Consider the following 15,350-nt stretch of genomic DNA (forward strand, 5'->3'; position numbering starts at 1 on the left):
ACCCACAGCCTACCGACCCCGTGTGGAGTAGGTAAATGTAACGCCGTCCACTCTGTGTAGATAATACATTTTAGAAACATTATAGGTCCTGATGAATTGCACTGTATCCTTAAGAACTACTGCATGAAGCATGTCGACCAACCACTAATTGACCACTTGCTAGAGTGCACTGCCCTGGATCATTGAACCAGGAAGTAGACCTCACCATATTGCTTTTACTAAGGTAGACAACCACGCTAATAAACTACATGGTGGATTGCCTAACCTTTTTTTTATTCTGCACCACTATCACTCACACACATCTACACCCTTTCGCACTAGGCCCCCATACCCACATGCACCAATTGGCAGGGACAAAAGATATCCGACAAAGAGCCCCATCTGGGTGCCCGTCAGGCAGTGCACCGCCAGCTTGACGAGGAGCAAAAACCCATATGATGAAGCATGATGCCTAGCTTGCTGGGTGTGTGAGGGTTTTAAGTCTCGAAAGGGAGGATCCCTATCCCCCTTTCAATTGTTCTTTCTCAGTATGTTACCTGGGTTCTTTTAATTTAGTTCGTTATCTCAGAGCACTCCTCCCCCTGGGAACTGCGTACCTTTCTTAGTTGTTACTTTCCCGGGCACGTACGCTGGACCTTCCCGAAATAGCACTATTCGTCCTTCTTCTTTGATAATACTGTTCAAATGATGTCATTCAACGTACTGGGGCTGATCACTTCAAAGCATCACATCAGGCAAAGTTTCCAGAAGCAACTTAAAAGGGTTTTGTCAGTTTGGAATGCCTTTACATGGGTAATACATAGCAGCCACAGCTGCAACCCCTGGCACAAAGGTAATAACATTATTAATGGTCCACCCCAGTGCCACATGTTTTATCAATAAAATATCAGCTTCATATGTATTTTGCAAAACCAACCATTTATCGCTAAACATGCTAAAAAGTGCTGAAAAATACACACTTTTTTTTGTCTATGATGAAAACATATCAAATTTGGTATACAAATATCAATTCAACCAAGCAAGAGCTTCAAATGTAATAATCTGGACTGCACACACGTGAGCTACTTTTACGTAGCTGGAGCTACTCTCTGAATCCTGCACTAACTTGTAACCAAGCAGCAGTGCAAATCCCCTTAACACATCTAAAGCCAATATGGTAAACCTGCCCCGCTGGCAACACTATATAACAACGTAGTCACCGCCCTAACCTTTTGAAAAGCATCCTTCTTCCATTGAAATCAAGCAGTAATTACCAACTGCACACTCCAATGTGCACCATATCAAATTGGCGGAAGGGTGGAGCTAAATTTCACATACTCTTTTGGCTTGGAGGGTAAAGACATAGAGTATTCCTTCCCTACTGCACCCACACCTGACACCCTTAATTCCCACCCACTTTTCCACAGGGCTAACCTCCTAGTACGTAGCTACCTACCTTCCTAAAAATGCTTGACTTGTGCAGTAAGCAGTAGTAATTCAGAGGCAATAGACACTACTGGCCATCCACTAAATGCATGAAGAGCAGGTGGAATTTGAAGACAAAGAATATCTCCTCCACTGATTTCTGGTCCTGCTGCAGAGTGGCAGCAGTCCTTTCTTGTTTCAATTAAGAATGATCCCCAGGATTAAAGGTACTGCTATTACTTTAACATGGACTCTTCCTTAAGGTCTTTCTTTTTTAATTACAAAAATATGACATGATTTTCCTTCATTGTGTACAAATACGTTCGATTAGATTCCTATTTCACTTAACGTCCCTTAATGTGACAGGCAGGTGATTTCTTGCACATAATTTGAAGTTTCGTAGATCAAATATGCATACTATAATTATGTAGTGACAAAATACAGATAGTTAGGTAGTATTTCTTCCATAGAATTCAAAATGTGCTTGCTCGGTTTATTTTAATTGGCCTTCTGTTGATGAAATAATGATTTTTCCTCTTATCCAAACTACTTTCACTTAAGCCAAGGTAACAAACGTTAAGCTGGTAAAACTTTTAAAATAAATGAATTCTTCAAATTTTTGGTTGTAATGAAAAATATTATTTCTCTTTGACAGGAACTTGGGATTCATTGATAAGTCTATTTATCTAATCCAGTTGCTTCAGGGAAAACAATTTGCCCAGGATGAATCCTGTGTTACGGGTAAGGTACAATAATGCAAATGCATAGGTCTAAGCACACATAAAAAAGGTGTTGACATTTGACTGAATGTGTGTACCTGTAGATCTGTTGTCATCAGAAAAGCAGTTAGTGATTGGTTCAATTTTTTATTAGTGGAGACTAGGATTTATAGGTGATCTTTAGTTCGCACGGTTGTATAGGCTGTATGTGTCTATAGTATTACTGTTATCTGACCTATTCAGTTTTTGAACCCAGGAACAGTGAATGACATCAGCGATCCAACACCATCATTTTTTACATCCATTTTTGCACCATAGCATTTTAATTTGTAGCTATTTTTAAGATTTTTCTTAATTCTTTTTGACTGCCTTGGAACTTTAAGTGTGGTTATATTTGTTGGTCATCTTTAAAACACTTATGCAGTTAGGAAAGTTGATGAACTCCTAAACCATTGTAAACTTTGGCATAAGCTAAATCTGGGACTTTAGGAGAAAAATAGACTGGAAAACATGATAACAAGCCTCATTAGGCTTGTAAGGAAAATGTTCACTGATTGAAGTGAACAATCTAAGGTGTTCACTTCAAAAATATCACTGTGGCTTTCCAGACATAATGAAGTATGACTACATTAATCTTTTCACTGTTGAAACTTTAAATGCTCAATTCCCCGAAATGCATTTATATTGAGAATCAAGTGAGGAATTATAATTTTAAGCTTCCTTTTCAGTAGCAAATTATGGTTTCTTTATTAGTATAAAAAGTATGTGAAAACACTTATTTAAACCTAAGAGTTAACTACGTCAAAGTAACAGACTGTTTTATCTGGCATAATCCCAAAGTGTTCTTACAAAATGAATCTCTTTTTTTAGGAAATTATAATACACAGAGTGCCTCAAAACTGAACATGTATCTCTTTTTACTAGTTGAAAAGTATTTGGTCTACACAGTATGAAATAGAACTATTTACATCTATGAAAAACTCTTAAAGTAATGAAACACACACTTGACATTTGACAATTGCACACGCTGCCTATTGTTTAAGCTTTCTTCCTAACTACAAACAAGATCAACAAAGATACTTCTATATCGAAAATGTATCATCTTGTTACTGGTCATATTCACTTAGTTTAAAAACAAAGATGATTGAGAACTTTAAGTGAAAACAGAAATATCGGAAAGGGAATAGCTTAAGTACTTGAATGAATTCTCAAAAGTGAGCACACATCTGCAACCATTTCTAACACAACAACACATACTAAAAAACGTATACTGGACTCCTTTTAAGATATTGACACTTAAGTTTCTGGAAGGTTCAAAGTGTCTGAGTTGGCAAGTATAACCCACTGAGGACATCCACATGATTATACAGTGCTCTGGCATAACACATTGGTGGGCACAAATCAACACTTTTATTAAACAGTTTATTTTATAATAAGCAATAAATATTAAAATAAAGCTGACAACTGAAACATTATTTTAAAACATTTCAAAGAATGATCACTATTAGAACCAGCATTGGCAAAACTAGTAGGTATGACTTTGGACGCCAAGCTTTTCGCTTTGTCAGTTCTTGTTTTATCCTGTCATTTTTTTCTGCAAACCTTTATTGTTGGGGAATCTACCAAACCCTCATCAGTCTAAAAATAATAGTGGCTAAAACAAAAATATTTGTAGTTTCAAAAAGCACACGCTGCCGTAGTAGTCAATACCGCTGAAGAGAACTTCTCTGTCTGTAGATGTGCCTTGTAAAAAGGCAGAATGCCATCACTCACAGTGTAGTCAGCCAATAGCTAGAGTGGCCTGACCCATTGCCCCATGCTGTATGCAGGCGGAAGTGACATGTGAATGACCCAACAGACCAATGGATGAAGAGGGTTTGTTGAAAGCACCTATACGACCCTATTATGCATATAGTTTTAGCAAAATCAAAATGCCTTGGCTAATGCCAGCTTTAAAAAGGGCAAAACTGTGATTAGTGTACAGTGCTATGACGGCAAAGAAAATATTACTGTAAAACAGGGCCCAGAGCAAGGGTGGGAATTCAGCTAGTTGACGTCCACCCAGCAGATAAGAACAACAACGTGCTCTGCATTTCCCAGTCAGGCTGTAGACCACTATACGGGTGTCTTCTACTGCCCAGTATAGGCCTACTAGGGCTTCACTCTATTGCATCTGGTTACCTCCCTATACTTTAGGAGCCAGACCTCTAGTAGTGCACCACTCATTCACTTAGGTCCTGATGAAGTGCCATACGACTCGTTAAGAGTGACGAAACATGTCGACCCACTACACAGCGATAGCCCTCTTGGAACATTGCATCCACCTAGGGGTCCACACACCTTTTCAACTAAGCTGGAACTACCTGAACCATTAAAACTGCTTTTGAATAGGACTGCTGAAGATGTATTTTAACATCCACTTCCTGTGCACTACACTATCCTTGCCCTCTTACCTACTCGCACCCCACAGCTTCTTCAAAAAGATCTCCGGCAAAGAGACCCATTTACGGTGAGCCCATTGGGCATTGCAGCGCCGGCCCAACGAGGAGCAAAGCCCAATGATGAAGCATGACATCCTATGGGGTGTGTGAGGGCATCACAAAGAAAGACCTGTTTTCCCATCTGCCCCCTCTAGGAACTTCATACCCCTTGTAGCACGATGACCCAACAGACCAATGGATGAATAGTGTTTGTTGAAAGCCCCTATATGTGACCCTATTATGCATATAGTTTTAGCAAAATCAAAATGCCTTGGCTAATGCCAGCTCTAAAAAGGGGAAAACTGTGACTAGTGTACTGTGCTATGACAGCAAAGAAAATATTACTGTAAAACGAGATATTCACTAATAAACCTGCTTAGCTCCTCAATCTAGTGCACCTAGTCCAGATAGATTAACTGGTGCTCAAACTAAAAGATCAAAATACATTATTTACTATTGTATGGATAATACATCTTACACCTATTTGATTTCAAACAGCGATTGTCCTATGGAAATGAATGATAAAACTTCAGAATCTTACTTTACAGGGTTCGAGCTCTGCTATGTGTTACATAGCTCGTACCAGTTTCTTTATGACTGTAGGAATTGAAACAAACAAATGATGTACTGAATAATCTCATTGTTACATTTCTTTGAAATGTCTGCTTCTAAAATATAACCTATGTTCACTGCTGTTTTGACAACTTTTTTAGGAACCTATTTCAAAGTGGATGACAACTATATTGTGTTTATATATTTTTTTTTAAAACAGCTGCGTGTATTTAAAAAAAAGCCTAGATTAGAGTATGGTTCGTCTAGTCCTGCATAACGTTGATGACAGATGCCACCAGTGTACTCCTCGTAATGCATGGTATTTCATCTGCTCTTTATCAAGCATACCAGGAGCAGACATTCCAAAATACAGGCTATTTGAATGTTAATTGTTTATCTGTCCCATGGGTAATAGGAGCACTTTAATGTGTAACAAAATATTATTGTGTGGAGAAAGCGAGGCAGGGTATGTTATTTTGTATATAAGGTCCAAACCATATTAAATTAAAACAATGTAATAGTATAATGAAAAAAATGAAGAAACTCTAACAAAGGACTGTAACATGGTGTAGAAAACCTCACTTTTTTTGTAGGCAATAAATGCCACAAAGCTAGTTCTAAAGAAGCCACTCTGCATCTGGGTCTCTTACAGAGTTCCACTGGCTTCCACTATCACGGAGAATCCAGTTCAAATCACTTTGCATTGTTTTCAAGGCTCTGCATGGACTAGGACCGACACCAGTGCAGGAAAAATTTGTCCTCGTTGTTCTGCAGCCCATCTGGTCAGCACTCCCAGAATTAGAACCTCTAGGTTTGGAGGCAGAGCATTTAGTAGTGCAGCTACCCTTGGAACGAACTTTCGCCCTAGCTTAAACAAACAAGATTTCTTACACTTTAGGAAGAAGCTTAACACCTGGCTTTTTACAACGGTGTAATGCAGAATAGTCATTCTCATGGTGAATACTTGCATATAGGGGAGCTAATGTAACCTCAGCGCCAGGATACCCATGGGCGCTTTATAAGTCTTTATCACATTACATTACATTACATTACATTAAACGCAAATTCAAGTTTAATGTAAGAATGTAGAATGCATTACCAGGGGCCTTGGTGCACTAAAAGGGTAATGGGTTTGACCTTCGTTTTATTATCCCAGTTAAAACTTTTGACTTCAGACTTTAAATGTTTTTGCAGAAAATATTTTCAGAGGGACAAACTTAATACTGTGTCCAGTGAGGTCTCCCGGACGAAGGATACGTGACTCAGGCACTCCTCATACTTAACATCAGAAAGCACAGAGCAGAACAAGGTGTGTTCCGAAGTCATGGTTCTTGCTGCAAGATTGCAGCCTTTGTTTTAGTATTCTTCTTTTTGTCAGACTGGACATTAAAGTGCTTTTTCAAGTAATTTGGTCAAATCTACACAGGTACCGCATGAGGGCGGAAAGTTGTTAGATGGACTTCCCATGAATGTTGCTGGATTGGCATCCCATGTAGTGCAGATTAACAGTACATTTTTGTAGAGATTTGTAGGCTAATGTAAAATGCTTGTGTTAATATGATTACCTAGAGGAGCGCTTACTGTTTTTTGTGATCTGGCAGACTAACAAGGAAGTAGATCATTCTCAGACCATCCTCCCTACTTGTAGATCTATAGGCCGTCTTCTAGACTGCTGGATTATTTGCTTTCTGTACTTATAGTTTGACCTTAAGGAAGGGCGTTGCCCTATTCACTTTTGCTGGACCATTATCAATTTTGTATAAAACATGGTCACATACTCATATACTTATGGTTTGCTTTACTTATAAGACGGATTTAGAAAATATCCTGTTAGGCCACTGTGTAACAATACATTTTGCAAAGCTACCTGCACGTTTTCTGAAAGTTATAATGTTTCTTTGCTGGCTAACCATCAGTCCAATTATTATACATAGGTTTACTAGCTATATGTAAAGGATTGCCTGTCATATTAAACTCGTCTTTCAATAAATTAAGGTGACAGCTGGTCTGTTAACCTTGGTACACATATTCGTTTACTAACGAATAATACAACTCACAAAAAAAACCCTTAAGGCAAGTATTACATTTTTAGAGCAGGGCTTAGTGTGCTAGGTTATGTGGAAATCATGCTATAGCTGTCTGACTACCACCTTAGAAATTTAAAAAAAGTTCGATTTTATCTCACAGAGCTGAGATCACAAAGCTGCAGCCCTTTGGGAGGGCTATTCAGTCGCCTGGACACATTAGCAAAGGAGAGCAAGGTAAGAGGAGGTCAAAGTGTCCGTCTCAGGAGAGCATGCTTTCCTAGACCATCATAGAGATAATTCTTTCCTATATGTAGCTATCTGTTCCAGGTAGGGAATGAGAATAAGGAAGATCCTTTGGTATTTCCCTCTACTCTCTGTCTTTCTCACTCTGTCATGAAGGTGGCTGGGTACCGTTTAGGATCCCTACCGTATGTCATGTTAGTGGTTTGAATTCCATCCAAATGAGTTTTTTGTATTTCCGTCTTTAATATCAATCTTTGACCTATTTCATCATATTACAATAGGGAAAGAGAAGGATATTTAGCAAGGGCATTCATTCTTCAGTAAATGTAATCACATCAGGTGTACCGTTCTAGGCAAACAAGAGGCACTAACTCAAATATGTGTGTTGTGTTCGGGTCTTTTCATTAACAGGACAGAGAGCCCTCACCCACCCAGTAGGTAGCATGCTACTTCAGCATTAGTCAATCAATCAATCAATCAATTCATGATATTTATAAAGCGCACTGCACACCCGTGAGGGTCTCAAGGCACTGGGGGGGGGGAGCGGGGGTGCTGCTAGTGATCAAAGAGCCAGGTCTTGAGGAGTCTTCTGAAGGCCAGTAGGTCTTGGGTCTGTCGTAGGTTGGTGGGGAGGGTGTTCCAGGTTTTGGCGGCAAGGTGGGAGAAGGATCTGCCGCCGGTGGTCATTCTTCGGATGCGGGGGACTGTGGCGAGGGCGAGGCCGGCAGAGCGGAGCTGGCGGGTTGGGGTGTAGAAGTTAAGTCGTCTGTTGAGGTATGTTGGGTCGGTTTTGTTGAGAGCTTTGTGTGCGTGGATGAGGAGTTTGAAGGTTATCCTCTTGTTGACGGGGAGCCAGTGCAGGTCTCTCAGGTGGGGTGTGACGTGGCTGCGGCGGGGGATGTCGAGGATCAGGCACGCTGATGTGCTATGGATGCGTTGCAATCGCCTCAGGAGCTTGGCCGACGTTCCTGCGTAGAGGGCGTTTCCGTAGTCCAGCCTGCTGATGACAAGGGCCTGGGTGACTGTTCTTCTTGTCTCGGTGGGGATCCACTTGAAGATCCTGTGGAGTATTCGGACAGTGTTGAAGCAGGATGAGGAGACGGCAATGACCTGCTTAGTCATGGAGAGGGTGGAGTCGAGGATGACCCCAAGGTTGCGTGCGTGGTCGGTGGGTTTCAGGGCTGTTCCTAGTGTTGTCGGCCACCAGGAGTCGTCCTAGGCTGAAGGGGTGAAGCCGAGGATGAGGACCTCTGTCTTGTCCGAGTTCAGCTTCAGTCGACTGTTCCTCATCCATTCGGCGACGGCCTCCATTTCTTCATGGAGGTTGATCTTGGCGGTGGGAGGGTCTTTGGTGAGGGAGATGATCAGCTGGGTGTCCTCGGCGTAGGAGATGATGTTCAGGTCGTGATGTTCGGCGACGTGGGCGAGCGGTGCCATGTAGATGTTGAACAGCTTCGGGTAGAGGGAGGAGCCCTGGGATACGCCTCAGATGATTTTGGTGGCAGTGGAGCCGAAGGGAGGGAGGCGGACGCTCTGGGTTCTGCCGTAGAGGAAGGATGTGGTCCAGTCCAGGGCCTTCTCTTATATCCCTGCGTCGTGTAGGCGTGTTCGTAGTGTGTGGTGGCAGATCGTGTCGAAGGCAGCTGACAGGTCCAGGATGATGAGGGCTCCTGTTTCTCCGTTGTCAGGCAGGTTCCTGATATCATCGGTGGCGGCGATGAGGGCGGTTTCGGTGCTGTGGTTGCTGCGGAACCAGGTCTGGGACGGGTCCAGGATGTTGTTCTCCTCGAGGAAGCAGGTCAGTTGTCGATTTTCTCAGTGACCTTTGCCGGGAACGGGAGCAGGGAGATGAGTCGTGAATTCTTGAGGTCCTTGGGGTCTGCCTTGGGTTTCTTGAGTAAGGCGTTGATCTCTGCGTGCTTCCAGCTTTCCGGGAAGGTTGCTGTCTCGAAGGAGATGTTGATTACTTTCCGGAGATGGGGTGCAATGGCTGTGCTGGCTTTGTTGAAGATGTGGTGAGGGCATGGTTCCAGCGGTGAACTGGATTGGCTGGTGTTCATGCTCTCACCTATGTCCTCGTCGTTGATGCTGGTTCAGAAGAGCAGGCGGTTGGTGCAGGTGGTGGTCGTGGGGGCGGTGGTGGCGTTGAAGCTGTCGTGGATGTCTGCGATTTTGCGGTGGAAGAAGGTGGCCAGCGAGTCGCACAGGTCTTGCGAAGGCAGGATGTCGTTGGTGTTGGAACTGGGGTTGGAGAGTTCCTTCACAATGTTGAAGAGCTCTTTGCTGTTGTGTGCCTTGTTATCCAGGTGGGTTTTGAATGAGGTCCTCTTGGTGGCTCTGATGAGTTGATGGTGTCTGCAGGGTGGGTTCGTGTGGGCTGCATAGCTGTCTGGTGTTCGTTCGCGGAGCCAGTTCTTCTCCATTTTTCGGCATGTTTGTCTGGAGGCCTGGAGGTCTTCGGTGAACCAGGTGGATTTCTTGCTGGTGTGGCTGTTGGAGGGTGTCTTGAGCGGGGGGAGGGTGTTGGCGCAGTCGTCGATCAACTGTCTGAGGTTGCGGGCGGCGGTGTTGGGGTCGGCGGGTGGGCTCCGGGCGAGGGTGTTGGTTAGCTGGTCTTCTTTGATCTTGCTCTAGCAGCGTCGAGGCATCTGTTGGGTGCAGAGGTGCGTGGTAGGCTTCCTGAAGGTGAAGTGGATGCAGTGGTGGTCGGTCCAGTGGGGTTCGGTGGTGTGGTTGAAGCAGAGGTGGGGGCTTGCGCTGAAGACGGGGTCGAGCGTGTGGCCGGCGGCATGGGTTGGTGTTGTCACGAGCTGTCTGAACCTGAGGTTGGCGAGGTTGTCGATCAGGGTGGTGGAGTTGGTGTCGTTGTTGTTCTCGAGGTGGAAGTTCAGGTCCTCGTGGAGGATGTAGTCCGTGGAGGCGGGGGTGTGTGTGCTGATGAACTCGGCGATGGAGTCGCTGAACTGTAGTTGGGGTCTGAGGGGTCTGTAGATGGTTGTTCCTTTGAGGGTGGTGTTGGGGTCGGTGTGGATCTGGAAGTGCATGTGTTCGGCGGTGCTGAGGGTGTCGTCGGTGTTGGTCGAGACTCTGATTGTGGTTCTGTGGACGATGGCAATACCTCTACCTACGCTGTTGGGGCGGTCCCTGCTGGTGATCTTGTAGCCTTCCGGAATGGCTATGGCGATGTCGGGAGCTGAGGTGGGGTTCAGCAAGGTCTCCATCAGGAAGGCGATGTCTTGGAAGGTTGATTCGATGAGGTCCCAGAGTTCGATGGCGTGTCTGCGGGCGGAGCGGGTGTTGAGGAGGATGCATCTAAGGTAGTTGGGTTCTTTTGTTGGAGGTTTGGTGGGTCGGATGCTGGTGAAGCTGCAGGTACTGCAGGTGAAGGGTCCTTGGGTGCGCTTCGGGGTGTCCTGGTAGCAGGTGTGTTTCTGTCCGGGGTTGAGTGCGTGAAGGGGTTGATTTCGTGCGAGGCATCGTAGCGGTGTCTGGTGTTTTTGGCGTTTGTTGGGGCCAGGGGTTCTGGCGCTGGGCGCGGTCCAGGCGTGGATGGGCGCAGCCGGGCTTGCCTGGTGCAGCCGGCATAAATGGGGAGGTGGGATGGTGGTGCAGCTGGGAGGCGGGAGCGGGGAGGCCAATGGGGGATGAGGGGGGATGGCCGCAGGGGACGCAGCGGCGGGAACTTTTGTCACAATAAATTGTGTCACATGGGGTACTGTATTATGAGGGTGCAGGTTTCAGATGATGGGCTCTGGTGCAGAGGGGATTAGGTGTGACTTCATCTTTAAATTGCGGACCACGACCGACGCTTTCACTACCTCTTAAGTGTGGCCGTTGCCCGACCTTGCTGTTGTTTGCACCTTTTTATTTACTTATTTTTGTAGTGAAATGATGATCAGCATGCTGATGTTGTTTCACTGAAAGTGAAATGAGATAATTTACTCATTTTACTTTCACTGAATAGATGCTCAGGAGCATATCTCAGCCCTTCCTAACACTGGTTTTCATGTGAGGGTGCGGTGGTCGGTTCCATTGGCCCTGGGGCTGATAGAAGGTATTTATCCTTTTACCCTTAAAATCACCATGATGTTGGGGGGGAAAAAGGTTGCAAATTTGGCATCAATACCTTGTATGGAAAAAAATGTATGGAGGCGTAAGCGCGTAGTACCTCAAATAGCCAAAAAGAGACTCAGCTCTTGGGTGGAAAAGCTTCTGCAGTTAAGGGGTTAAACCTACCTATTGGAGGAAGGTATGGACTGTTTGTTGTGTCCCCAATGGTGGGTTTAACCCCTTCCCTGTAGGGTAATTCCCTCAAGGTGTGGTGGGGCAGGGGGTTTGAGCTTGGCACGGCGGTGCTCGTGACGAGACCAGCTCGTCATAAGTCACGGTGGAGCTGTGCTCATGACGAGCTGGTCTCGTCACGACCCCACAGGGAAGGACAACCTGTTTCTGCCCGTGTAGCTTCCTCAAATGAGGTGTAAGTGCATTTTTCAGTACCGCCGTGCCGCTGGCAGCTAAGTGAATATGATATGAACAAGTTGCAACTGGTGGCCTAGAGGTTCCAAATGGTGTATCCACCAGACTAGAACAATCTCTTGTATATATAAATAAAAATGTAAATGTTCATTTGTTCAAAATCGCAAATCTACGAAAGTTCTTCACCGATCGCTTTGAAATTTTCACACATTGGATTTGAATACGCACGTGTTTTTATATACACAACTTTCGATGTTGAATACGCGCATGTTTTTAATCGAAAGCCTGAACAGACAAATAAAAATGTAAATGTTAGTTGGTTAAAAATCTTAAATCTCTGAAACGCGTGTTCGAATTCAACGTGTGTTTTTAAATACACAACGTTGGATTCGAAATGCCTCGCAGAAGATCAAACTTAGGTCGTCGAACTCGCAGAGCGGAAGCAGTGCGACGACTAATTGCAAATCAAACTAAGGAAGACTGGGCATCAACTAACGAGCGAAACAGACAAAGAATGGCTAAAATACGTCCAGAGGAAGCAGCAGAGCAACGTGCAGCAAGACTTGAGGATGCACTGCTGCGAGCACGGCGATTTCTTTTTTTCCATTTAACCAGACTGAGCCACAGCAACGCGTGGCCGGGTACAGCTATCAGGATGGCAGACCGGGAAGTGGGTGTAGGAGTTGGTTCACTTTGCAACATTAAGAAAGGACGCATAGAGATGCTTCGCAATAACTACAAGGGACGCATAGAGACAATAGTCTACATATATTAGGATGGACAGTTGGTATCAGGATAGCAGACCGGGAAGTGGACGCATAGAGACAATAGTCCACATATATTAAGATAGACAGTTGGTGTCAGGATGGCAGACCGGGAAGTGGGTGGAGGGAAGGGGCAGGAGTTTGTTCAGTTTGCAACATTGAGAAAGGATGCATAGGGAGGGGGCGTGGCTTGCAGCCGATCACGTTGTCCGCAGACTAGAGGAGCTCCGTGGGAAGCACAGATTCCCCTGAATATCCGACCACTCATCCGGAAAATTATCCTACCTTGAGGACGTCCAAGGTCAGCGGTGGCAGCCGGGAATCGAGCGCCCTGGATTCCAGGCGTATGTGAGCAGTAGAACACCAGAGAAGCCTGTGAGAAAGTGTGGCCTGCCCGCACAACTGCAGCCGGGCACTCGCCTGCGCCGTGGGCCCAGCTGAAGTCCATAGATGACGGCCCTGGTGGAGGCAACAAACCTGGCCGTCTGCTGAAGAGGAGTCGGAGCTCAGCGTCATCGCGGGGTGCGCAGGGTCCCCGTGCCCCCTCCCTTTCCTCCACCCCCGCTCTAAGCAATACCTTGTGGAGAGACGCTCGAGGCACTAGGTCCCGCACGGCCCACAGTGCGGCCCGACCGGAGGCACCGGGAAAGAGGGGCGGCTGAATAATCAACTGCTTCTGGGGCCGACGCTGGCCTGGTGACTGTCTGCAGGTGAACGTTTTAGGGCATACACCCCTGGCGGGGGTGTGCGGCGAGAGTAGCGGCGGGGGAAGAAACATCTGTATGCTGGAGGGGGAGAAGTTGTCCCCAGTGCTTCATCTTAGATCTGGTCATCAGGAGCTCTATCCTAGAGGCACAGATCAAGACCACTCTGGCCTCGTGGCACAGGCCTTTGCCAGCACCACACTTCACCAACGCCCCTCCCAGGGCAGGCACTACCACCCGGGGCAGCGTTTGGCCGCAAAGGGAGGAACAAAGAAGCGCATACATAGACTGCACTGAGGGTCACTGCCCCCCTCGCCCCGGTAAGACCCGACCGGCTGTCACTGAGGTGGAACAAGTAACAAAAGCCACCTGGAAGCTGAAAACAAAATCATGGCGGCAAAGCTGGACGATCAGGAAGGACGCTCCCGCCGGAACAACGTCTGCATCACTGGCATTCCCGAAAGTGAAGGGGGACCAGCCATGGACCTTAACGTCGAAAACCTCATCGACAAGTCTCCAACCGAGAGGTCTCTAACCTTCTTCTCAGTAGAAAGAATGCACAGGGTGCCAGGTGGTAAACCCAAACCTGGGGCGCCCCGCAGACCTGTCCTGGCCCGAATTTTTAATTTTCGTGATAGGGATGTAATACTACAGACGGCGAGAATGGTCCCACCGATTCGCATTCTGAACTCCGTGATTTCCTTTTTTCCAGACTACACTGCTGCTGTATCTAAACGACGCAGAAGCTTTTTTGAGGTTAAGAAAGAACTCCGAAACAGGGAACTTCCTTACTCCATGCTGTTTCCTGCAATGCTGAGGGTGGTTGCAGATGGAAAAACTTGTTTTTTCGATGCACCGGAAGAGGCCCGTGACTGGATCGAGGGGTGGCGACGAGTGGCTGGATCCAGACGATCTGAGAGGTGCCAGCAGCAGGGGCGTATGGAGGGGGGACCCCGAGGAACGTGGACAAGAGCAGGAGGATGACAACTTGGCTCACATGAAACTTGCCGACCTTCCTGAAGCACATTTGCGGTTTTCCCAGAGAGAAATAAGGGGCATGCCACCCGCTTTTCTTTACTTTCAGTGGACACCCTATCCTAAAGAATGAGCGAGCTACGGCCTGAGGCGATAGGAATAGCCGTTTTGCCAGAGTCGGGTGATAATTGGTCCTCAAGGAGGGGGTGGACTGTGACATTTCCCGGACTCCTCACCCCCGAAACGCAAGTACTATTACTGGGAATGGGTATTGAGCGCTGTGCAAAGTTTGGGTGGCGGGTAGTTTTAAGTCCATCAAGCAGGGAGGCAGAGAGGGGGGAGGTGGGAAGGGAAATGTTATTTTGGCTATGTTACTTTTGTTGACGCGCACCACTCTGGCCCTCGTACATAACATTGTTCAGGCTCAGATCAGCCACAGCTAGATCCATGTACATCCGTTGTACTAATTGCAAGCTCAAACTGTTATGGCAACGCATGATCCGCAGACAGCTGCCCATGGGCAGCCATGCAACGTGCGGGTCGCCTCCCTCTAATTGATACTGTAAGAGAATAAGTGAACTTAGCAAACTGTTTTCCCTTTCTTGCATTTACAGGCAATCTTACCCCTTCTTTAAAGTTCTGTCACCTCATCTCACTGGTGGAAGTATGAATCCATGCTTCTCTGCACGTAAACATCCATATTGTGACTAGATGTGTCTTCAGTCATTCACATGTCATATTCGTTCTTTCTGCATTCTAACTCTCTGGAGCTTCTTTTAACGTGAAACCTTTTCAAGATATGGTGCATGCAGACTTGGATTGCTCCTTAATATAAAAATAGGCAAAGACTTTTTAGCCTATGTGTGGTCTAAACAAAGTGGGGAAATCGGAGAAGAGGGGCAGACATATCAAATTAGGGACACAGCAAGCATCATATTGTTGTATGGCGTTTTAGATTCCAAATGGATTTTCCTGATTCATGCCCTTATATAGATACAATTCACGT

At 45.9% G+C, this 15,350-nt stretch overlaps 1 protein-coding gene across 1 annotated transcript in view; it reads left to right on the plus strand.

Annotated features, from left to right (window-relative positions):
- The window catches only part of ATXN10 (ataxin 10), a 1,037,424-nt gene that overhangs the window by 213,330 nt on the left and 808,744 nt on the right, over positions 1 to 15,350 (plus strand). Inside the window, exon 3 of the mRNA XM_086952750.1 lies at positions 2,060 to 2,145. Within this exon, the coding sequence (XP_086808876.1) occupies positions 2,060 to 2,145 (86 nt within the window). The remainder of the gene's footprint in view (positions 1 to 2,059; positions 2,146 to 15,350) is intronic.

Source organism: Lissotriton vulgaris, chromosome 1_2 (assembly GCF_964263255.1).
Source record: "Lissotriton vulgaris chromosome 1_2, aLisVul1.2, whole genome shotgun sequence".
NCBI lineage: Eukaryota > Metazoa > Chordata > Amphibia > Caudata > Salamandridae > Lissotriton > Lissotriton vulgaris.